The 23,203-nt window shown below is 45.6% G+C and overlaps 2 protein-coding genes across 5 annotated transcripts in view; one reads left to right on the forward strand and one right to left on the reverse strand.

Moving 5' to 3' along the window:
- The window catches only part of CC2D1B (coiled-coil and C2 domain containing 1B), a 35,271-nt gene extending 30,120 nt beyond the window's left edge, over positions 1 to 5,151 (forward strand). For all 3 annotated transcript variants that reach the window (XM_065673341.1, XM_065673342.1, XM_065673343.1), the window contains exons 23-25: positions 1,696 to 1,786; positions 2,446 to 2,576; positions 4,011 to 5,151. In XM_065673341.1, coding sequence (XP_065529413.1) covers positions 1,696 to 1,786; positions 2,446 to 2,565 — 211 coding nt within the window. In that variant the 3' untranslated portion in view covers positions 2,566 to 2,576; positions 4,011 to 5,151. The remainder of the gene's footprint in view (positions 1 to 1,695; positions 1,787 to 2,445; positions 2,577 to 4,010) is intronic.
- Positions 5,152 to 7,004: 1,853 nt separating this feature from the next.
- The window catches only part of ZFYVE9 (zinc finger FYVE-type containing 9), a 65,039-nt gene continuing 48,840 nt past the window's right edge, over positions 7,005 to 23,203 (reverse strand). For both annotated transcript variants that reach the window (XM_065673340.1, XM_065673339.1), the window contains exons 11-19: positions 20,894 to 21,118; positions 18,447 to 18,529; positions 17,595 to 17,699; positions 13,553 to 13,703; positions 12,161 to 12,241; positions 10,610 to 10,772; positions 9,443 to 9,548; positions 8,313 to 8,489; positions 7,005 to 7,508 (exon numbers count right to left, since the gene is read on the reverse strand). In XM_065673340.1, the coding sequence (XP_065529412.1) occupies positions 7,347 to 7,508; positions 8,313 to 8,489; positions 9,443 to 9,548; positions 10,610 to 10,772; positions 12,161 to 12,241; positions 13,553 to 13,703; positions 17,595 to 17,699; positions 18,447 to 18,529; positions 20,894 to 21,118 (1,253 nt within the window). In that variant the 3' untranslated portion in view covers positions 7,005 to 7,346. The remainder of the gene's footprint in view (positions 7,509 to 8,312; positions 8,490 to 9,442; positions 9,549 to 10,609; positions 10,773 to 12,160; positions 12,242 to 13,552; positions 13,704 to 17,594; positions 17,700 to 18,446; positions 18,530 to 20,893; positions 21,119 to 23,203) is intronic.

The raw sequence follows: 23,203 nt of genomic DNA on the forward strand, positions 1-23,203 counted from the left end.
AGAGAATTCATAGGCATCGTGTCTGGGGCAGCGTTATCAGCCCTTGAGGTGACTCCTTGTGACATTGCTTTTTCTTTACTACAGCACTTTGTGTTGATGGACAAACTGACAACTAAGGAGTAATCTGACAACTGAGCTGGAGCCTTTCAAGTCCTTCAGCAGCAGGCACTTGGAGGAGATGTGCTCCTAACAGTGGCTCACTGCATGTTCCAGTGCATTCAGTTGCAGAGATGTTGGGGTCTTTATGCCATTCAAAAGTGTCTGAGCTCCTTGCTGGGAGTTCACTGCAGTGTGAGCTAATGGTACCAGACTTGTTCTCCTAATCTGTAGAGATTCAGGTGCTGTGGGACCCTTCCTGACGCTGTTTCTGAACAAACAGGCCAGAAAGTGAGGGTAAAATCTGGATGGCAGGGCCTTATACAGTGATTGATCTGAGCTATTTGGAGAATATATGAGTGGAGCAATCGTTGAGGTGGTGGATGTGAGGAAACAACCTTCCCCCTTTTCCAGTCAGAGTTTAGACCGTCAGGTTCACAGAGGTTCCCTTGGAAACTGACATCAGGTCTGTGTACTGGCTGCTGCTGCCACAGATGACATGATCATGAGGCTCTATATAATAATCCTCAAAGTTTTCACTGCATACGTCACGTCTTGCTTGATAATATGTATAATAGGAATAAGAGTGGATTAATGGGGCTATTTTTTGTATATCTGTTGGGTTCCTTGCCTGGTTTTTTCCCAGATAGTGGCATAAAAAAGGAAGCTTCTGAATCCTTGGCAGGCTTCCTGTCTAAAACATGACAGGCACAGGCATGGCTGGTTGGCTTTACTGCCTCCAGACTCTGGACATTTTTGTTGTTTATCAAACCTTTTGGAGACTTATTCCCAAAGCAGGGAAAATGCTTGGATGCAGGCAGAGAAACCCAGTGGAATTAGTGTGTGTTAGTCTTAGCTGTTGCCTTTTGGGGGAGTTTGTGTGGATAAGGATTGCACCACCTGCCTCTTAAGGTAAAGATGGATGTCTTGCTGATCAAACTGTTGAGCAGCAGTGACTGTAGCAGAGAACAGTTGATTGTTTCCCTTGCAGCACGAAATGCTTCGTGTTTAATTCCAGCAGACTGGAAAGTCTGAAGCGATGGGTCCTGATGCTTCCAGCTGCCGCTGTGGAGGTGGATCAAACCAACAGCTGCAATGAACTGTTCTTAGTTGTTGAAACTGGTCTATCAAAAGGAAACAATGATCCGTGTGACCTTTTCCTGATAAGTAGTTTGCCAAAACCAGCACGTGCCGGTGAAGTGTTTGTTTCGATGGGAGATGCAGCTTCTGTTGAACAGCCCCTTGCAGGAGGTTGCTGTCTGTCCTGGCTGTGAGGCCACTCTTCCCTGTTGCCCTGTGCAGGGACACAAGCTGCTGCCATTCCCAGTGCTCCTTTAGTTGGTCGTTTTAATTCACCACCCTCATCTTTAACTTGGTTGCAAGGGAGTAATTAAACCTTGGGTACTTTGTACCTTGTTCTTGTAGTCTGGTTCACTCAGGCTTTGCCTCTTGCACCCTGGCCTGTAGGGTTCTGTAGCGCTTCTTGACTGGTGCTCCTGGATGCAGTGATGGTGCAGACAGTGCTGACCTGAGCCTGCTTTCTTTTTCATGTTCTGCAGAACCTTACCCACTGAATTAAAGATGATTTCTTTGAAACAGGTCCTTTTTCAGAAGCGACAAGCAAGTGGGAACAGCACACTTGAAACTGGAGAAGCTGGAGTCAGAATGTGAAGTCAGAGAGATCATCGAGGTACGTTTGCTGGGTGGGGTGAGTTCTCCTGGTTTAGTACTTGAATACAAAGGGAAAATGAATATTTGCATTGCATGAATGTGTTTGCGCACAGCTGAATTTTGTTTAGTTAGGTTGATAAACAGCAGGCTGCATTTTTGTCAGCTCTTGAAGCTTGTGATAGCTATTACCATTCATAGAATCCCAGACTGGTTTGGTTTGGAAGGGACCTTAAAGCTAATCCAGTTCCAGCCCCTGCCACGGGCAGGGACACCTTCCAGTAGAGCAGGGTGCTCCAGGCCCCGGCTTGGGGACTATCTTCTGCAAATTTCCTGCGTCAGGACAGTTTTCTTTGTTGGGACCAGAAATTGAGGTGATTCCCCCAGACATCTGTGTTGGTAGCTGACAGATAAAGGGGTCAAGTGAAGACTGCCCGAGTGCCTAGAGAGCTGCTGCAAGATCCAGCAGGAGCTCACTAACTGGAACCTTAATAACCCCCTGCTTAGGCTGCAACACAGACATGCCCAGGACACACTGTCCTTGGCATTGTGGTCACCTGGAGGTGATCTCTGTCATCTTCTAGTCACGGCGAGATACAGTGGGTGGTTGCCTGAGGCACCCTGGTTTGATGCTGTCACTTGTGTGTGTGCTGACTGCTCTGCTCTTTGTGGTTCTTTCAGATTTTTGATGGCAGAAAGCCCACTGGAGGGAAACTGGAGGTGAAAGTGAGACTCAGGGAGCCCCTCAGCGGTCAAGATCTTCAAACAGTTACAGAAAACTGGCTGGTCCTTGAGCATTAGTTCTGCCTGAGGTAGGAACGCTGCATCCAACGGTGGGCTGACAGAACCTGGCAGGGTACAGAGGAACTCTGCTTGAATAATGTCTGTGGTTGACATTGACCTAATTACATTGCTCTGGCTTTGGGATCATTTCTCGTTGTATCTGTCGTGGTGAGTTGGCACAGTTTCAGACATGAGGTTACCCAATCTCTGATCAGTTTGTGTATCAAAGATGTGATTTCACAATCACTTCTAACATCCCCTTATTTAGAATGGCATTTAGAAAACAAGATTGGTGGGTCCTTTCTAGGAGGGACAATGCTTTCTGTCCATCCTTGTTGTTAGCAAAGAACCTTCCACAGTTAGCAGGGACCCTTCTGCCCCTACCAGAAGTAGGAATTTTTGTCCCATGGAAGTCTGCTTGACTTCATCTGAAAGGGAAGCTGTTGAAGGCAGGCTTTCTCCTGGGTACTGGAGGCTCCTGGGGATGGAGAAGCTGGACAGTTGACTACAGGTTACCCCAAGAGCTGTGCCTGTTGCCCACTGTGCTCGGATCAAGTACAGAAGAGCTGCCACAGTAGCTGTGTACTAGCAGGATGGGAAAGAGGGAGGCTTCCTCTTCTTGCCAGCCTCTACAGAAACTGCTTGGTTTGGCAGCTTGTCTTCCTTTCTCAGACTCTGCTTTTTAGGTATCACAGATTCTCTCTTCTTTAAAACAAATCCAAAGCAAATTAACCCCAGACTCTGATGTCTTTGTTTTTTAAGCCATTTCCTACATAAAGTTACTGAAGGATAAACACCAGCAGCGCCCCTGCCTGTGGAATCTCTAACTCAGCCCGCTTCTGTGTCTGATGTCTGAAAGAAATTCAGAGTAGCTGGACACAATCACTTGACACCCTGAAACTTTCGGTCCTCACTTCTCCCACAGCCTGTGTGGATAAACCACAGAGGGATGCTGACTTGCTGGCGATACTCAGTTCTCCCTTAGTGCACTGCAGTCACCTGCAGTCTGGTGTGCACCCCTCTTGCTCAGCATAGCTTTGCATTTATAAATGGCAATTAAATGAATGGTGATCAGCTTCACGGCCACAGCACCTTTCTGCCACACCTTTGCTTCCCTGTTGTGTTAGGATTTACAGACCAAGAGGTCTTGTTTCAGTGCATGAATCCGAATTTGTAGCACCAAAGGGACTGTTTTGCCTGGGGATTTCTGCCCTGCAGCCACGGGGGTCAGTGAGCTGCCTGTGAGCTTCGGGACGCATTTGATGGCCATATCTGCAAGACCAAGTAACTGGACACTTAAGCATTTCCAGTCACTAGTTTAACAATACTGCTTCATTGATTTTTGTAGTTGACCATCCAGAAAATGAATGCCAGCATTTCGCATCTAATGTGACCTTGAACTGTGGACATCTGGTAAGGGCCGCATCAAGTAATTCTGGTGTTTTTCCTTTGTCTTTCCCCAGCTCCACTGGCAAGTTAAAAGATGTGGGATGAACGTCTGCGGAGTGATGCTGCTAGCTGCAAGCACCAAAGATGTTAAATGAATGCACTACTGAACCTAATGTCTATTTTGATAACAGCCATAGTGCTTACTACTAACGTCGGGACAGATGTAAGGCTCTGGGAGTTTGCTGCTGCAGGGGACTGTCACTAGTCTACACAAAATAGAATTGCCTTAACGTGGGGCTACTAATGTAGCCCCAGGATGAATGTTACACTAACTATGCACAGTGGTGTGGGAAAAGTTTAGCCCCTTCAGAATTCCCTGAGGCAGCGCAAGAACTTTTTGGTCAAGTCACAGGTAAGACCTTTACCAGAATTCATGTTTTCCAGTGTTGTGGTACAGCCAGCAGTCTGCTACTGCTTCTTCTGTTTCCTTACCGAGGCCTCTCTGATCTCTCTCTTTTCATTTCTAGAGAGGGAACTCAGGCAGTGGGTCCCTCTGTGTGTGCCATTGCAGCACGAGCTCAGTGGGCTGCTGCTCTTGAGGAGGAAGGAATGGCAGGCTCCAGAGCAGCAGGTGTTTGTAGATGTACATTCTTGGTCTGGCTCCCAGCTGTCTGCCCTGCATGGTCAGTGCAGCCCTGGTACTGTGCCTTCATCCTTTTTCTTTTTAAATGTAAAAAGGAGGGGAAGAGAAAACCAAGTAGGCTCTGACTGCGCTGCTTCCCAAACGTTCCTTGTATTTGTACAGAAATAGGCTTCTACAGTTCTTCCAGGTGCTGGGGAAAATAGCCACTCTGTTATGTAGGAAACGGGATTAAGACTATTTTCAGGAATGCTTCTGATCAGCAGCATACAACAAAATGGTACCAAATACGTTTGTGGTTTTAAACCTCCGTGAGCTCAGAGAAAGGACTGATCTCAGAGGAGAGGATGTGCCTGCGCTGGGGGGTCGGAGCCTTTCCTGCACCAGCTCTTTAGGCAGGGCAGGGCAGGGCATAGACAAGCAGGGTCCAGGCGGGTAAGAGTCAGGCAGCGCTGCCTCTGTCTTCCTGAGCAGATGAAGACAATACAGTGTTTAGTTTTTAATTTCAATAAATTTAATATACAAAACTACATGTTGAAAATAAAAATATAATATGCCGTTTTTTGCAGTGTTAACTAACTGAATTTTAAAAGTACAGTTCTTTTTTCTCTAAAACAAGTACTCATTTCTTAACAACATGGTAATTAAGGTCATTTCAAAGGCTATGGTTGAAGCAAACATGTCAGTCACCAGTTGATAAGTGTTTTGCACAAACATAATCCAAACCTAAAAGACTTCTGGGGCAAAGGAAGAGAAGAGAAATGATTTTTCACCTCTTTTACTGCATGATTAAATGTAACAATGCAACTCAAGGAACTGGAAAGCCGCTGCTGTGGCAAAGCTGGAGAGCAGGCTCTGGAAGGAAGATGGGCAATTTTAGTTTATGGAGTGCTCTTCCAGGAACCAAATCTTGCCTACACAGTGAAGTGTGTCCCAAACCAGTGTGCAGAGGGGAATCAGGAAGTAACCTCAGTCCTGCTCCACTGCACAAATCCATCGGGAGAACAGGGATTGTGTGAGAGTCTGGGTTTTGTCCAGCATGACCCATGGAGTGAGCTGCCCCAAGCCAGCCACCTCCTCCCCAGCACAGAGGTAAGGTCTTGCTCTGATGCCACACTTACCCTTCTAAGTGTATTAACAGTAGCAGTGTGCTACCTCTTACTGCCCAGCTTTTGTTTCTGGTGCTGGACCCCAGTTCTCAGGCCACCTTCTCTCCCAGTGCTGGCTGGGGACAGCCATCATTTGCCATCTTGGGTTTGTCAGACTTTGTTTCAAAAGCAGTAGCTATTCATTCACAAGTACATTTTGTACATACACTGTGCTCTATGCAGAACACATTGCTATGTGTAGTTACCTTTTCCTTTTCCCAGCTAATACTGTGTATTTGTTAAAGATCAGCCTCGCACTTCCCTTTGGGTATGAATGGGCACCCGTGTTACCCATTTACAGCAAACCCAAAGTAACCCCTGCTGCAGCCACCAGAACTGACTGTGAGTAGGGACGGTGCAAGGTTCACCAGAAGTGAGCACCTCTCTTCCTAGATTAACTTTCTGTACAGACAGGAGAAGAAACCTTCATCCCCTTCTGCGAGGGACCCAGACCAGCAGCTCCGCATGGCTATGGTTAAACAAACCAAACCCCTAATCCTGCATTCGGCTCTTGCCACAGGTGAGCAGCTTCCCACTGAGAAGGTGGAAGCAGTTCCTGTCTCTTGAGTCTCAGTTGCAGCTTTTTTCCCTACTAAAACCCCTCTTGGGTGAGACCAGGAGCACTGGGCCTGGCCCAAGTGTTAGGAGCTGCCCACAAAGCCTTTTTGTCATGCAGGAAAGAGCAACTCTACACTTTTAGCATGGGTAAGCTTTTACGTGGGGCTGCTAAGATGAAGTACAGGCTGCCTCGTATTACATGACACAAGCGTTACACTACAGCGTACAGCGAGGAGGAGACTCAAAGCTGCCCTGGGCGTTACTTCTCTTCAAAAGCAGGACCTACTGGGGAAGAGCGGTGAGACAGAACCACGCTTTAGGGCTAATTATTTCCTCTGCTTTGTAACAGATTTGTAAACAAAGTACAGAATAGCAGAGTTGTTCTGGGAGCCATCACAGGAATGTGCAGAGGTGACAGGGGTTTACAGTAAATAGAGGGGAAAAAAGGAAACTAGCCTATCACGCACACAGAACTGCAGTTTACGTAATCCCACCTGCCCTTCTGCTCCTTTGGAGGCACAGACCAATGTAGTTATGGCTGGGTAACCTGCCCCTGTCTCTCCAGGGCCACTCCAAATGTCTTTCAACCAATAATCTGGTCAAAAGAATGTAAACATGACTTCTGAACGTCTACAGCACAACCACCAGCGCCAGGAGGACGAGGTCAGAACGGTGGTCGTGGGCGGTGGTTCTCACATGTCCATCTACAACCAGGACAAGAGTGGAGTTTCACTTTTTATTTATGCCCCAGTGATCTTCGCACCCGTTTGAGCATTTAGAGTACATGACTGTAAGTCTTTAAACATGAGCATTTCTCTAAACAGTAACAGAAGTGTATTAGCTGCAAGGATAGCATAGCCATGTTGTAGTATAGAAGCTGCCCTGATCCTCTGGTTGTTGACAATGCATAGAAGATTTAGAGTTATGGAACAACTGTCCCTCCCTCCTCCCCCCACCCATTCCCCAATAGTGTTAACAAAAAGCTTAATTTTCCAGTTTTAAAGTGCAAATGATTCAGATACAACTGCTGCTGGAACAGGTCTGAACAGAAAATGAAGTCCTCTTTATGAGATGTTTTCCAGAATATAAAAGATGAGCTCCATTATGACTGGCCCCTCACTCAACTGACATGCCCCTCCATGAATCACTGGAACTAAGGCACTGTCCAGGTCGTTCATGTATTGAGAGGGCAGTGGCTGTCCATTGCTCCCAGCTTGATAACCAACCTAAAAAATACAAAGTGAGAGGGGGGGTTTACAGAGAACAGGACACAGGCTGCAGTTTGGTGGGCAGGAGGATGAGCTGCGGGAGGTGCTGTGGCCTCTGCCCAGGAAGTTGGATTTAGCAGGCACTAAAGCAGCTTTTCCGCTTGTTTTTGTTCTCCTTTAGGTTCCCAATGGCCACCTACACAGAAGTACCCTACTGCTTTGTCAAAGCAGATCATTCAGACCTGCAGGAACCGCCCCATGTGTTATCAGATTAACTCAGGCAGTGTTTAAAAGCTGGCTGACACCTGGAACACCTCCACTCCAGGGCAAGGCCAGCTCCCTCCCCAGGGAGCTCTGCTCCCTTATCTCTGCCTGTGGCTTCTGCTGCAGAGCACTCCCTAAGGGACCTTCCAGCTGCTCCTCTGTCTCCCATGCAGTGTGATCTTTTAAGACCACCCATGCTTGGGAATGCTTTGTGCTCACCTAATAATACATTTCCTACACTCCCATCGTTTCATTTCTGGTGCAAAGGCCAATTCAGAGTCTTCTCCAAGCATGTGGCAGGCCTGCAGCAAACAGGGCTGGTCCTGGATCTCTGGCAGGTGCTGCCAGCTGGCACACAGGGATCAAGCCTGGTGCTAATTCAGGATAGGCACTAGCTTGCCTTTTTAACAGATGGCCCAGAACACCAAACACCAGTCAGCACCACGACACTGGCATCTGAGTGTGGTACTTTTTTAACCCAGGGAATGGTTGAAGTGTGTATTCCCTTTCTGAGGAATGAACAAGGGAACAGTTAAACCAAAACTATTCAACACTTACTTGATCTGAGTCGAGTGTAACGCGCAGCCCCAGCTTAGTCATTCCATCTTCCTTCAGCAGCTTAAGGTGGGGGCAGAGAGCTAAACAGAAAGCCTTTGCCACGTTTTCCGTCAGCCTGCTGTGATCAGCTGGGTCACTCAGACCATTATGTTGCTCATCATTTTCCAGGAAAAACACCTGCAGGAAAGAGGTAACACAGGACACAACCCTTGGCTCTTCTAGCAAATAAGGTTACTGAGACACCAGTTAATCTTTCTACAAATGAGGGCTTAAAGAGGAGCTGTTCAGGCATGGCCAGCAAATGACCCTGAAGACAAGACACTAACTTAGGGGGGGGAAAGCAAACTTCAAAAGGAAAGATTTGAACAGCTGTGTTCTCAAAACCCTGTCTGTTCTGGGCAAAAGCCTCACGCTGGAAATGCACTATTTATTGCACATCGTTTTTAATCAATACGAGCTTTTAAACAGATGTTATTGTCACAGTTTTACTAGAAGCTACCCCAGCTGAAGATCTGTACTGTTGTTGTCGGTGAACTTGGCTCTGTTGAGCCCCATGGACCTGGGAAAACAGGATACAAAGGGCCAAGCTGCCAAGGCAGGAATGTGGTTCCTCCCGGGCAGGTTAAGAGAAACACTTGAAATCTTTTAACATCAGCATTTGTGTGCTGGCAGAGTCACAGGTCCATCAGCAAGGCAAGCAGTTTCTGCAAGTGATTGATGCCGCAGCACTTCCAGTTTAACCTGCACCAGGCTAGAGAAGGTGGCTCAAAAGAACCACTTGATAAAAACAGTTATTTCATCTCCATTTAAAAGGTTGGGTTTAATACAAATGCAGGTAAAACCCAGTTGTCACCTGGGGTAAAACAGTATTTTGCTGGTCCCACTCCCCCTGTTCTCAAACCATATGCAAGGAGGTGGCCAGGCCTGAGCATGTACCAGCCATAGGGTATTTTATTCTGCACGATACCACACTGAATGTTTCCTTGCAGGGAGGAAAGTTACTACAGGTTTGAATATACTGCTTTCATTATGGTGAGTGAGGAGAGCAGGTCGAAAGCAGCAGAAGGCTGGAGTTGCAATCCCAAAAGGCCAAGTGTTGCTTTACATGCAGCTTGTTTTGATTCACTTACCTCTGTCCACCGAATGACCTTTCCATTTGCCTTGTACTCTGAGCCGTGAAATATCTTCACACTTGTTATAGACTCCATTGATTTGCCATCAATAGGGCTCACAACACTGAAAGGGAGGGAAAAGGGTAAGTTCAGACTCAGCAGAAGACATGAGCTGAACAGAGACCACTGCAAAAGAGAACTACATCAGAATCAAAGGGCAGCTCTGCTGCTGCACCTGAATCCTCAGCTGCCTCACTGCAGGGCTTCTCATAACTGTTCTGCAATTGGAACTGCTACAACACAGCAGCTTAGCCCATCAGCTTAATGGGGCACAGACCAAAATTACCCTTAGAAGGGAACCCAAAGGCTTAAGAGTGCCAAAACCAATGATCTTAATTGCAACTGCTAATTGTGAGGATGGTGCTGGGCCTGGAGCTTCTGCAGGAGCAGCCTTGTGGGAATGGGCTCAGAGCTGAGGCAGCACCGCCCCTGCAACTCACCCTGGTCAATGTGCACAAACCAGGTGCAGGAAGGTCCCTCCTTTGTACCAGAGCTGAGATCTCGGAAGGTGCTAACACAGCAATAAGGCATGGCTTTTATGCATCTGTAACAGTGTAGGCCAGCAGTACCTGAAACACTACTTACACAGCCCAGAACTTGATCACGGAGCCTAAGACTGACCTGAAGAGCCTGAAACTACTCTTCCTTCTAGATGCTGAGTCCTTCAATGTACCCATCACAACAGCGCTTTACTGCCATAAAAACTTCAGCTGCCATAAACCTTTTTTTTCTGTCTTAACTACGAAGAGTCCAGATACACTGTTGATGTTCAGCAATTCCATTTCCAGCATTACTTACTGCAAGCTAAGCACCAGGAGAGCAAAGTGACCACAATACGCAAGGTTCAGCACTGACTGCTGGAGACAGATTAGTGGTTTCCAATAACTGGATATTAGCAATGGCAAAAAGTCCATAGCATAGACAACTTTCTAGATTGATGCCCCAAAGCTCTGGTACCTCAATTCCATTTTCATTACATTTAATTGCATCTTATCACTTAAAACAGAGGCACAGACTTGTAATTCCGATTGATTTGAAGATTCGTGCACCTTATAAGAGCAATTAAAAGTTTTCACAAACACAGGCAGTCACCATTCAATGTCAAGTGGTTGCTCCTCTGCTTACCCCTTACTGAAGTTTTTATCATCTTCTACCCACTGAATATGAACGTGTTCCTGAGGATCTTCAGCATCTACTTTGCCACATGTAATGGTGAAGTCTTTCATCTCTCTCAAGGCCTGCCTCAAGGAGTCCATGTTCTCAGCGGTTATCTGGACCATTACTCCATCTAGGGAACCAAGAAATCCTCATAAGCCAAGACAAGCCACACTGAACAGAGCCTATGCAGAAAAAGAAACAAACATCCTTCCTCTTTGTCCAACAGAAAGGTTAAAACATCTAGTATAGGAGTCATAAGCAGCAGTGCTACGTAAGACCATTTCTGAACTCTCAGATTCCTAAAACACAGCACTGATGAGTGCTGACTAGGGTCACCCAAGGATGAGGGAAGTCCATCTATCAGGGGAAGTCAGCTATAACAACAGCCACATTAGTTAGTTTGCCTCAGAACATGACACCCACTCTAGGGTAGAGCCCTCGGGAACCTCATGTCCCTCCACCCCTCCTGCTATCACCTCTGCTGGCACTGGAAGCACCACTCCTGTGTGACAAGAGCTTGGGAGAGGTCAGTGCTAGCCAGACAGTGGCAAATGATACAGGTTTGGATTGGGTCAGTAAATTACCATAGAAATACCTTGAGAATGGAACGCTTCCCTGGTGTACAGCCTCCTTGCCTGAATCCACCTGTACCTCTGTCTAACAGAGGTTAAACTACCATTAAACCACTTACAGTGCTTACACTAAACCACCAATTTAGACACAGAAAGTGGTGCAATGACCTACAGATAGTGACTTACAGCAAGAGGGTGACCACTCACCCATGGACTGCACGCTCATTCAGCTGCCAGCTCACAAGCTGGTGCAGCTGAAGGAGCTCCTGCTCATCAGTGGAGCTGTGCTGACTGCATGCGTGGGCTTCTCGCATACCTCACTCGCACTGTAAGGAGAACACTTAAAACACTCCTGCCTGCACTGTCACATCTGCAGTGAGGTTAGACTACAGAGTTCTGCCTCAGCTAATGAGCAGTAACAGTTTGCAATGCAGTGTGTGCAGTCGGGGTTTGTCGTTGTGATACGGCAATTGGTGAAAGAGGAACAAACCACAGCTCAACAATCTCAACTTGTTCTGTTCTCATCTGCCCGCATACAAGCATATAAACAATGCACATCCCTAATTGTGTGTAAAGCAGAGCGATGTGGGAATAGAGTGAGGTCCAGCAGGGCTTCCTCTCCTGGTCTGTGGAATACGCATTCCATAGTTCTTAGCTTCACAATGTCCTCATTCAACCCAAACCAGTAAACTGGCCAGAGGCTCACAAGTGAGGTTATTTCGTATCTTACCCTCATATTCTTGTGTCCCTGTTCTACAGCATCTGGACAAGTTCCTCCTCATTAAAGGAAACAGGGGCTTTTGGGTTTTTTTGCTAAGAAATAGGTTAAAGCTGAAGCAGCAACATGATTTAAATGCCCAAGGTGTAACAGCAGAGCCCTGCTTAACCACAGAGCTGAGCTGTATTAAGAAAGCAGTGTGCTTTAAGCAAGCAGTTCAGTTCTTACCTTCTACTATACTGGATTTGGCAAGGTAGCCCGAAGAGGATTTTAAAGCTCCACTGAACACAAAGAAGCTGGCACCGGTCACTGCAACAACAACAACAGGAGTGACTTAGTGATGCTTTTGTCTAAACAATGGCTTACATGAGCATCAGGTAATGCAACCCTAGCATCCAAGGGTGATTAATCAAACACTGCTTAGAATTATGGTGACTTTAATGCACCTCACAGGCTGATGTATGGAAGGCCAAATCACCGAGTTATTTTCCAAACTGGAAAAGAGTTTTTGTCAACCCTAATGAATGCTCGTATTTCATCACTCTCCCCATACACACCTTTAAGATTCAGGACTATTAATTATGGTAACCAAGTACATAATTACCTTCTAAATGTTCCCAAACAGCTAGCAAGGCCACAACTCAAAGCCACCTGGTTTAAAAGTAAAATGCTCTTAAATGACCACTGAACATCATGAAATTCCTGATGGAAATCCCTCTTCTTGTCCCTCATGTAAAAGTCAGGTAAGCCCATCAGTCCCAATATACTCACTGGAGTGACTGGGGATACTTGCAAAACATAAAAGCTGGCCTCTGTCTTCCTTGTTCTCATTTAGAGATAGTTCAAGCATCTTTGTCAGAAGTTTTCCCCAAACCCACAGTATTTACATTCCCAGCACAGTGCTGCTGCAGCCTTTCAGCCTCTAACAAAAATAAAGCCTGGAAATTAGATGGTCTGATTGAAGGAACAAATGTTTCTTTAAGCTGCGTTATTAAAATGCTGCTGTGGTTGGTTATTCCTCTTTACCTTTCTCTCAGACTAAACCTAAGCTTTCTCCTTTCTCATAGTATAGGATGAGCACAGGCAGCCACAGCCTCACCTGTAGTCTCCAATTGTGCTAATGACACCTCTCATTAATAATCTAGAGATGTTGCCTAAGCCAGTTAGAGCACTGTGACCTCTGGAGCAGCACAAGTCCTGGGCTGTATTGTGCAAGCAGTGTTACTATATTTGCAAGGGAGGAAGCTGTTGTGTGCTTTATTCTATGTCTGCTTGATCTACGCAGTTGCTAGAGCACCTCTTGGACAAATTCAGAACAGCGCTGTTGGCCTAGAGAGGAGTGATGTGGACTGTACACAGGATGCAAACTGCACAGTGTGCCCCCTGACATCCGAGATCATGGATTCTGTGAGAGGAATAAAACACCAAAGGGGTAAAGGGCAGACAGAGCAACATGTTACTGTTCTTTGCATTGCACTTGTCTAACTCCCAAAGCTGCCCAGCAGTCAGAATTATTTTCTCAGTGTCTGACAAACTCAGTTACACACAGACAAGCCCAGTTCTGACAGGAAACACAAAGGGCAAAGAGGGTCCAGCCTCCTCGTGAGCCCCCATTCTCACCCTTCCTCGGCTGGTTATGGATGCTGATGGCCTGGGTCTGATAATTCCCGTCGTCGTTCTGAACACACACCAGATGTGAGTCTGCTTTCTCATTGAAGCACGCTCCCCCTGCTAGGACATGCTCGTTGGATTTGTTCATGGCTTTCATCATCTGCAAACAAAAAGGTTTATCATTTCTACCCTGCTTGTCAAGCGCTACCATAAATAGGGGATTCTTGGAACAGTTCAATTGCACAGAGCACTGAGAGCAAGCTTGTCACCAGTGCTCCTATTCTCATGTCAGAATTTAGCACTCAGAACCATAAGCTGCTTTTGAAAAGAGGGTTCAGGTCTTGTCCTGTTTAGATGCTTTAAAGTACCTTTTATGTAATTAAGATAAATGGTATAAGGGCTAGCTGAGCTATACAGGCTGCAAAAGCTATTATCACTAGCTGGTTTAGAACAATAAATTCACAGAAAAACACATTAGAAAAACAGAGGCAAAACCTGGCTTTTTTACACAACTACAGTTGCTATAACATAAATCATGTTGCCTCCCCAGTTCAGTGCCAGACTGGCACTCAGAGTTGTAACATTTAATCCTGGTTGTGCCTCGACCAGCCACCAAAGCTTTAGCATCCCTGTGCTTCACCTGTGTGAACTGCAGAAATTGAGATCAAAGTTGCCAATCTGAAGACTTTTTAAAGAGATCTGAACCACAAACATCCAGAATAAAGTTAATTCTGTGCAAAGGAGGCCTCCAAAACATTTGTGATGCATCTGCACTTCAGTCTTGCTGATTATCATCTAACACACCCAGTTACATGCCTTGACACATGTTCCTGTTAAGTTACAGTTTCTTTCCTTTTCTCCTCTCTTCCTCTTCATGGAAGCTCAGACTGAGTTTTTTATCCAAACTAAAACTGAGGGAGTCACCTATCCACGCAATTTGCTTCAAACCCGAAAAATCATGTTTGCTTAAACCCTTATGAGAAAGAAAACGCCGAGTTATTTGACATCTCTTAACAGCACTCCCATCCTCTGCAGCTGATAAGCATGCATGCTGCACACAATGCATTTATCTCTCTCAGTCTAACATAAAGCCTTAATTATAGTGTCAGGAACATTAGCTGATGCTCACTATTGACAAATGTGCACAGGTGTAATGTTTGGGGAGGAAACTTAATTAAGATTTCGCATCAGACAACAGTGTATTTCATTATCTAGTTCATCATGTTGTGCTCCAGAAACAGGACCAGAGCTCAGCAGCAGCTTTATGGGGCCTCGTAGTTGTCTTTAGTATAACAGAAAACAAGTGGACATGGCAGGGGAGTGGAACTAGATGAGTGTTAAGGTCTCTTGCAACCCAAACCATTCTATGGTGCAATGGCAACTGTGCTTTGGGACAAGGCAACTGATTAAAAAAATTATAGTCACCTTTGCTGAGGGACTAAACAGGCAGCTAACTATCACTGTAAGCTGCAGAAAATTTAAATGATTTGAAGACAAAAATATGTCTTTCAGAGAAAAACTACATATTAGTGTTTGTTAATTGCAGACTAAATCTCATGCACTGATTAGATGTGGAGAATTCAAAGTGAGTTTTTCACTTTCTAGATAGCTTGAGTGACACGCTTCTAATTAAATACTGCTTTACATGGGGAAAAGGTCTTGTGGTTTAATTCATCCTAATTCAAACTACATTCAGATGAAAAAAATTCTAGTAATTCAATTTTCCATCTTGACTGCAAGTACCTGCAGTACTGCATTCAGCTCTGGGGCCCCCAACACAAGAGGGACATGGACCTTTTGAAGCAAGTCCAGAGGAGGCCATGATGATGCTCCGAAAAGCACCTCTGCTATGGAGACAGACAGAGAGCTGGGCTTGGGCAGCCTTGGAGAAGAGAAGGTTCTGGGGAGACCTGAGAGCAGCTCCAGTGCCTAAAGAGGCGACAAGAAACCTGGAGAGGGGCTTTTGACAAGGGCCTGTAGGGACAGGACAAGGGGAATGGCTTTAACCTGCCAGAGGGGAGATTTAGATAAGGTATTAGGAAGAAATTCTTCCCTGTGAGGGTGCTGAGGCGCTGGCACAGGTTGCCCAGAGAAGCTGTGGCTGCCCCATCCCTGGCAGTGCTCAAGGCCAGGTTGGACACAGGGGCTTGGAGCACCCTGCTCTAGTGGAAGGTGTCCCTGCCTGTGACAGGGGGTTGGAACAGGATAAGCCTTAAGGTCCCTTCCAACCTGAACCATTCTGTGATTCTAGGGATAAATAACACTTATTTCATTTAAAAAGTGGAATCCTTGCTTCACTCTGGAAGGAGAATCCAAGCATGGTGCAGAGATTTCGCACAGCTGCCTGACACAGCAGCATCGTCACAGCCCAGCTTAGTGTAGTGTCTAACACAGGACCAAAGCTGACACGCTCACCAGCATAATGCACCAGTACAGGTTGGGGGTTGACCTGCTGGAAAGTAGCGAAGGGGAAAGGGACCTGGGGGTCCTGGTGGATAGGAGGATGACCATGAGCCAGCAATGTGCTCTTGCGGCCAAGAAGGCAAATGGCATCTTAGGGTGCATTAGAAAGGGAGTGGTTAGTAGGTCAAGAGAGGTTCTCCTCCCCCTCTACTCAGCCTTTGTGAGGCTGCATCTGGAATATTGCGTCCAGTTCTGGGCCCCTCTGTTCAAGAAGGACAGGGAATTGCTTGAAGGAGTCCAGCGCAGAGCCACAAAGATGATTAAGGGAGTGGAACATCTCCCTTATGAGGAGAGGCTGAGGGAGCTGGGTCCCTTTAGCTTGGAGAAGAGGAGACTGAGGGGTGACCTCATCAATGTTTACAAATATGTAAAGGGTAGGTGTCAGGATGATGGAGCTAGGCTTTTTTCAGTGATATCCAGTGATAGGACAAGGGGCAATGGGTGTAAACTGGAGCATAGGAAGTTCCACGTTAACATCAGGAAGAACTTCTTTACTGTAAGAGTGACAGAGCACTGGAACAGGTTGCCCAGGGGGGTTGTGGAGTCTCCTACACTGGAGATATTCAAGGCCCGCCTGGACAAGTTCCTGTGTGATGTACTGTAGGTTACCCTGCTCTTGCAGGGGGGTTGGACTAGATGATCTTTTTAGGTCCCTTCCAACCCTTGGGATTCTGTGATTCTGTGATTCTGTAATGCCCACTGAGCTTCACTGTGCCAATCCCTATGTAATTCATGCAGACTTCACTGACCTCTTCCATTACCTCACAGCTGCATCAAGAATTAGTATACCTTTTAACAGACCCTTTATCTTCCTGCTTCACCAGTTTCATATTTTACAAACCTCACATAAGAACACTTCTTCCTTTATTTCAATTTATTTCTTTGTCCTCACTGTTATTTTACTCAAATGCTTCTTGCAGAGAAACTCTCTTGAGATAAAACTGCATTCTGCTCTGACACTACAAAACCTTACAAATACCAGTTTGCCCAGGTGATTTGCTCTCACCCCGACTGCTGACTGGTTTCAGAATACCAAGTTATCCTCTCCTCTTTAGACAGAACATGAAATCAATCACTTTCTCCAGTGTTCTCTTTCACTGTTGTTCAAATCCCTTCTCACTTAGTTCTCACCAGCACCACACATCCTGAAGACTCCAACTGATTTTGGCACACCAGCAATCAAGGATAAAATTTAGATGTCGGGAGAAGTTTTACATAAAATAAACCAAGCACTTATAAATGCTTCGAGTATGCACACACAACACAGGTGAGGAAAGCTAATGCACTTTTTCCTCCTAGTTTACCTCAAGTTCATCTGCTTATTTGCTCAAATCAAACCAGGATTACACTTCATATGTCAACAGGTAAAAACCTGAAGAAATAGGAGTCCAAGAGTTTAATTAATACTAAACTGAATGGCATTTGATGGAGAAGCCAACCTCCCCCACTTTCCAAAGAGGTGTGCATCCTGCATTTCTCATTTGAGGCAGTTTTCCCTAGTGGTAGTGAATAAAATAAAATGCCTTTAGATCCCAAGTCCTCCAACCACAAAGAAGCTGCACGCAAATGTATTTCTTATAAGCATTACCTCATTATATCTGTTGCTGGGAATTTTGATGCTGGTTTTTCTGACTTCCATATCAACCACTAAACCTTGGACAACAGGCAGCGTGTATTGGTAATTTCTGAAGTCCTGGTAATGAAAACATGTTTTTAAAAGTTAGGCATGATCATCATCATTAACACTGTAATTTCATAACTATCCTGGTGACTACCACTTAGCCCATTAAAACAATTGTAATCAGGGATTGACAGGCAGGGAGGGATGCAGATATCACAGCTTGTAACCTATATAATAGAATAACACAAATGAAAAAGCATCACCATGACTGTTCAAGTCATTTCAGTGATTTTCTTACATCAAAATTAATATTCTCCAGTCTTGAATGTCATCACCATAGGTAAGAAAATTTGCTCTCTGTATGCTGTTACATTACTGGATATTAGCCTTTCTAGCAGTGAGATTAAGTCACACATCAAAGAGAATTTTCTATATTGGAAACATTAGCAAATTAGGAAGAGCTAATAATTCTCCTTCATTTGAAGTGCTGTATAATCAGAGAGCTGTGACTGCACGCTTTGATGACCTAGCACTTCTGAGGAGAGAATTCAAGTGAATTCAAGTGAGAATTAGTGGACTTGTTTCCAGATCCAAACACCTCAGGTGGTGGGGTTTTGGATGTTGATTTGGGTACCTTGTTACAATTCACCATGTTGTTGAAAGCTAACATCCAACATCAGGCAAATTCACCCAAATGCCCACTATTTTCCTCTTCTCACCTCCTACACCTGCCTACTACTGCACGCAACAGGAGTACAGTTCTCCCCACGCTGATCCATTCACACTGATGGAACACACGAACTGAGTCTCAGCACTTACTGCAAGAAGGTTCATAATGGTGTGTCCAGTCTCTCCAAACAAAGGCTTGCGAAATCTGACACTGAAAAGCGGACATGGATAAACTAGGATAAAAGAAAACAGAAAAAGGTCAGCTTGAAATTAACACGCTGTGATTCTGCAAAACCAGACTCACATACAATCTCTCTAGTTCAATATGGTAAGCAGCAGCAAAAGAACAGCCTGGAAGAACGCCAGTTTAAAAAGCAAAAGGGAAGAAGGGTTTAACTTTCTAATGCTCCTTACGTGTGTGCCATGGCTCCTTACCCACCACCCTAGAAACAGTAAGAATTATGTGGGATGCTTACAAGTGCCATGCTGCAAGACTGAACCTAGTGACCTGGACACTGACTGCGGAGATGACCTTTCTAAATGCTTTTCTCAGCTCACTTCTTGGAAATAGCTTCTTCCTTTCTTATGACCATCCTGCCACTCTCCACTACAGCACCATAAGCTTTTAGCTTCTGTGGCTGATGCGTGTGACATTCAAGTGATAATACAGATTCTTTCATTTTCTGTGTTCATGCTTTCATAAGAATATGGCAAATTCTCTACAGGATTATGTCAAAAGCAATTAAAAGGACATTTATGGTACGTCAGCAATGCAAGCCATCCACATTCCTTGGCTGACTTAGCCATCCTTGTAAAACATCTATGATGCAATTCGAAGTGTAGTGTATGGATCTGGCTGCATGACCTTATGTTGCAGCAGAAGCCATAACTAATGCTTGAACCATGACTCACACAGTAATACGTAATGCCAAGGTTTTCTAAACAGATGTTTGAAGGAAGGTTCCTAAACTACCCTCAGGCAAACACAGCCTGATTTCCCAAAATGCCACACATCTTCACAGTTCCCAGTGCAGCCAGAAGGGGTTCAGCAGGTTTGAGTACCATCATCAGGGTTTCCTGAGGGAAATAAGCTCCAGCTTCTGCTCACTGATGCGATATCTGGACAGCATCACAGCTCCCACATACACACCATACAGCTGACCAACTCATGCGCAGTGTCCTGAGGCACCGAGAAGTGCTGAACGCCCCATGCCTGCCACCCTGGCTGCTTACAGCAGCTCAGCCACGTCCCAGATGCATAAAATACCCCAAGACTGAGCTGTGTGATTGATGTGCTGATGCTCAGCAGACATTTGCTGGACATGCAGCAGCCCGCAGTGACTCCTGCATCTGACCTGCACAGCCAGCAGTGCTGAGCAAATGGCTGAAGTCTGCCATTCCACCAGAAAAGAGGATGTATCCAAGAACACTTGGGATACAAACGCAGCCCCTTCCCAGAGGGGACTCAGCAAGTGACCTGCAGTCGCAACTGTCACAGCACAAGTGAATATCCCTAAATCCAAATCACAGCTATAGGATTGGTTTCGTTGCTACCCAACGTACTCCAAGCAGGTACTTCTGTTTGTGAGTATCATTTGTTTCTGCGCTAAAAAACACATGTCACATCCAAAATATGAGCATCTTTGTTTGCTTTTCTAAATGCTGATGGGAATAAATACACTGCTTAAAAACCTCATGGATACACAAAAAACATACACACCTTTAACACTGCTTCTTCTGACAAGTTTAGCCTACAGCTCTCATCCTCAGAAGGCAAATTTTGAAGATTTCCCTTTTCCTCTCCAATGACAGATATTTTATAAATAAATCCCAACATTCCCTAAACATCTCAAGTTAAATTTGCCAATCCCTAGAAAGCATATTCTAAAACTTATTTTGTTAATAAGTCATGAAAAGGTTTTGGAGAGTAATGCACATACCATTTTCATAGTAATTCAGATCTATAAGATGCTCCAATTAAAACTACAGATGAGCCCACCAGGGTGGACAGATATCCAGTAACCTATTTGCTCCAGCAATGAAAAATGTCTTTTGAAAAAGATCTGACTTTATGCTGATCTAATTTTATGCTATTTTCATGCTAACTGCTACGATTTTGTCCAGCTGAAACACCTTCCCCTTTGCAGCAAACTGCCAGGTCAGTTGCCCCTGCACACATATTGTTACCCTCTGGAAAATGAGGGTGATTCTAAACACCTAAAAGCAAACGCTTCCATTTCAGCATTGAAAGAACATCTCTCTTGTCCTAACTGCACCAGCTAAATCAGATTGTTCTGCACATAACTGTCTTTCAGGTCACTCACTGAACTACAAACAGCTGCTCAGACCTAGATTTGTCTCCACAGAAATCTCCCTGATCAGCCAGTACAGTTGTAAATAGACTGCAAGTCCTATCGCCACCTCAGTACTGCTGTGCTATTAGCTGGATGCAATGTGGGCATCAAACACAATTGATACTTGCCTCTTTAAGCTTGTGTGTCTTTGACAGGTAACAATCTAGGGCTGGGTGTGCGCTTTACACCAGAATACGTTCTCCTGCAGAAATAATTGCAGCTGAAAGAATGCATGTTACTTACGTCTGTATTCAGCTCCAAGTCTCAACATCAGCCGAATGGGGAACACTTTAGCCCAGGGAGTCTCCCATTTCTGAATGAGGATGCCAAACAAGTACGGTGGGGTTGGGAGCACCAGGTCTTGCAGGGACTGATATGTAGCTGCCACGTACAAGAACCCTCCATGTTCTTTGCTTCCAAGGAAGCTCTGGCTGAAAAAGGAGTGTCCCAGGTTGCCAACAATGTTACCTATGAAGAAAAAATGCTCATTACTTCATTAGATTAAGAGCTATATCAAGAATGCAGAGTTTTCCAGAAGGGGAAAAAGTACATATTAAACTCACTTTGTTTCCTGAACCATTAATGTCTATTTAGCACACAAGAAACTTGCTGCACGAAGGGGCTCAGGTTACATCCTATGCAAAAGTGTGTAAAACGTTATGCAATAACTGCTGCAGACTAAAGCCACCAAAGCCATGGCATTTCTGGTTGATCCACCATTGGTGACACATGTACTCAGTGACTATCGCCAGTAGGAAGGTACGTTTTGTGGGAATACATGCACATACCTTCATTTCCGCACCTGACTGAGAGAGCCATGCCTGCAAGTGTTACCAGGACAGTACATACAGCCACCAACTCACCACCTCTCCCAGGACAACAGGGAGGGAGACCAGTGATCTGCCTGTTTTAAGGGGTAAATGCAGTGTAACAGAAGGGATGATGCATCCCAGGGATAGCCAGGGAAAGGAAGGATGGCTCAGGCCAGTACTGCTGCCAAGGAAGTGGTACCTGCAACCTCCCCCTAGCACTACAAAAGCACCAAAGAAAGCCTGTTTTCAGTGTCTGGCAGATATTCAAGGGGTTTCCACTGCAGAAGCTGCTGTTGACTGAACTTTTAGATCCAGCTGTGATTAATGCAGAGCTGTGAACCTGATCAAACAATTTATGCCCACTGGTTGTTCCTCTGCTTAAGCAAACTGCTGGGGTGCCTGCTCAGACACACACTGAAAATCTGGGTCATTTTAAGAATTACACAAAAGGGTGTTTATTTCATTAGTATACTTAATGTAAAACACAACTGAGAGAGACACAGGGGAGAAACATCACTGATTTTTACTCCCATTTTTACTCTTTGATGCTTTCAATTTCCAAAAATGTTTACTCTGGAAGGGCTGAATGACTCTGAATGTTGATTAGATTATTATAGCATCTAACACAGCATTTAACACTGAAGCAAAGAACCATGGTGTGATCCCTTTTATCAAATGACAACAGCATGCAAATAATGTACAGAACAGCTGATCACAATTCTCCATAGGAAGATGTGAATATTAACAGTGCTGATTTGCTCTCACAGAAGAACACAAGCAATTTCAGAGCTCGTGGTGTGACTGATCACACCATGCATGAGGAACCACATGGGTCTGAGACACTCATGCAGACCTCCTGGGCTTCTGCAGCAATCCCAGGCTTTCCCAACTGCAGACAGAGATTGGTAAGTAGAACTTTCTGCTCCTTCTCCACCTCCACCATCACATAATTCACCACCTTATGAAGTTCAACCATGCCAAGTGCAAGGTCCTACACCTGGGTCGGAGCAATCCCAGGCACAGCTACAGACTGGGCAGAGAAGAGATTCAGAGCGGCCCTATGGAGGAGGACTTGGGGGTGCTGGTCGATGAGAAAATGAACATGAGCCAGCTTCAGTGTGCGCTCGCAGCCCAGAAAGCAACCGTATCCTGGGCTGCATCCAAAGGAGCATGACCAGCAGGTCAAAGGAGGTGATCCTGCCCCTCTACTCTGCTCTTGTGAGACCTCACCTGGAGCATTGTGTGCAGTTCTGGTGTCCTCAACATAAAAAGGACATGGAACTGCTGGAACAAGTCCAGAGGAGGCCATGAGGATGATCAGGGGACTGGAGCACCTCCCGTATGAAGACAGGCTGAGGAAGTGGGGCTGTTCAGCCTGGAGAAGGGAAGGCTGCGTGGAGACCTCATAGCAGCCTTCCAGTACCTGAAGGGGCCTATGGGGATGCTGGGGAGGGACTATTCATCAGGGACTGTAGTGACAGGACAAGGGGTAATGGGTTAAAACTTAAACAGGGGAAGTTTAGATTGGATATAAGGAAGAAATCCTTTACTGTAAGGGTGGCGAGGCTCTGGAATAGGTTGCCCAGGGAGGTTGTGAATGCTCCATCCCTGGCAGTGTTCAAGGCCAGGTTGCACAGAGCCTTGTGTGGGATGGTTTAGTGTGAGGTGTCCCTGCCCATGACAGGGGGTTGGAACTGGATGATCTTAAGGTCCTTTCCAACCCTAACTATTCTATGATTCT

This window comes from Lathamus discolor, chromosome 3, assembly GCF_037157495.1.
Source record: "Lathamus discolor isolate bLatDis1 chromosome 3, bLatDis1.hap1, whole genome shotgun sequence".
NCBI classification, from domain to species: Eukaryota; Metazoa; Chordata; class Aves; order Psittaciformes; family Psittacidae; genus Lathamus; species Lathamus discolor.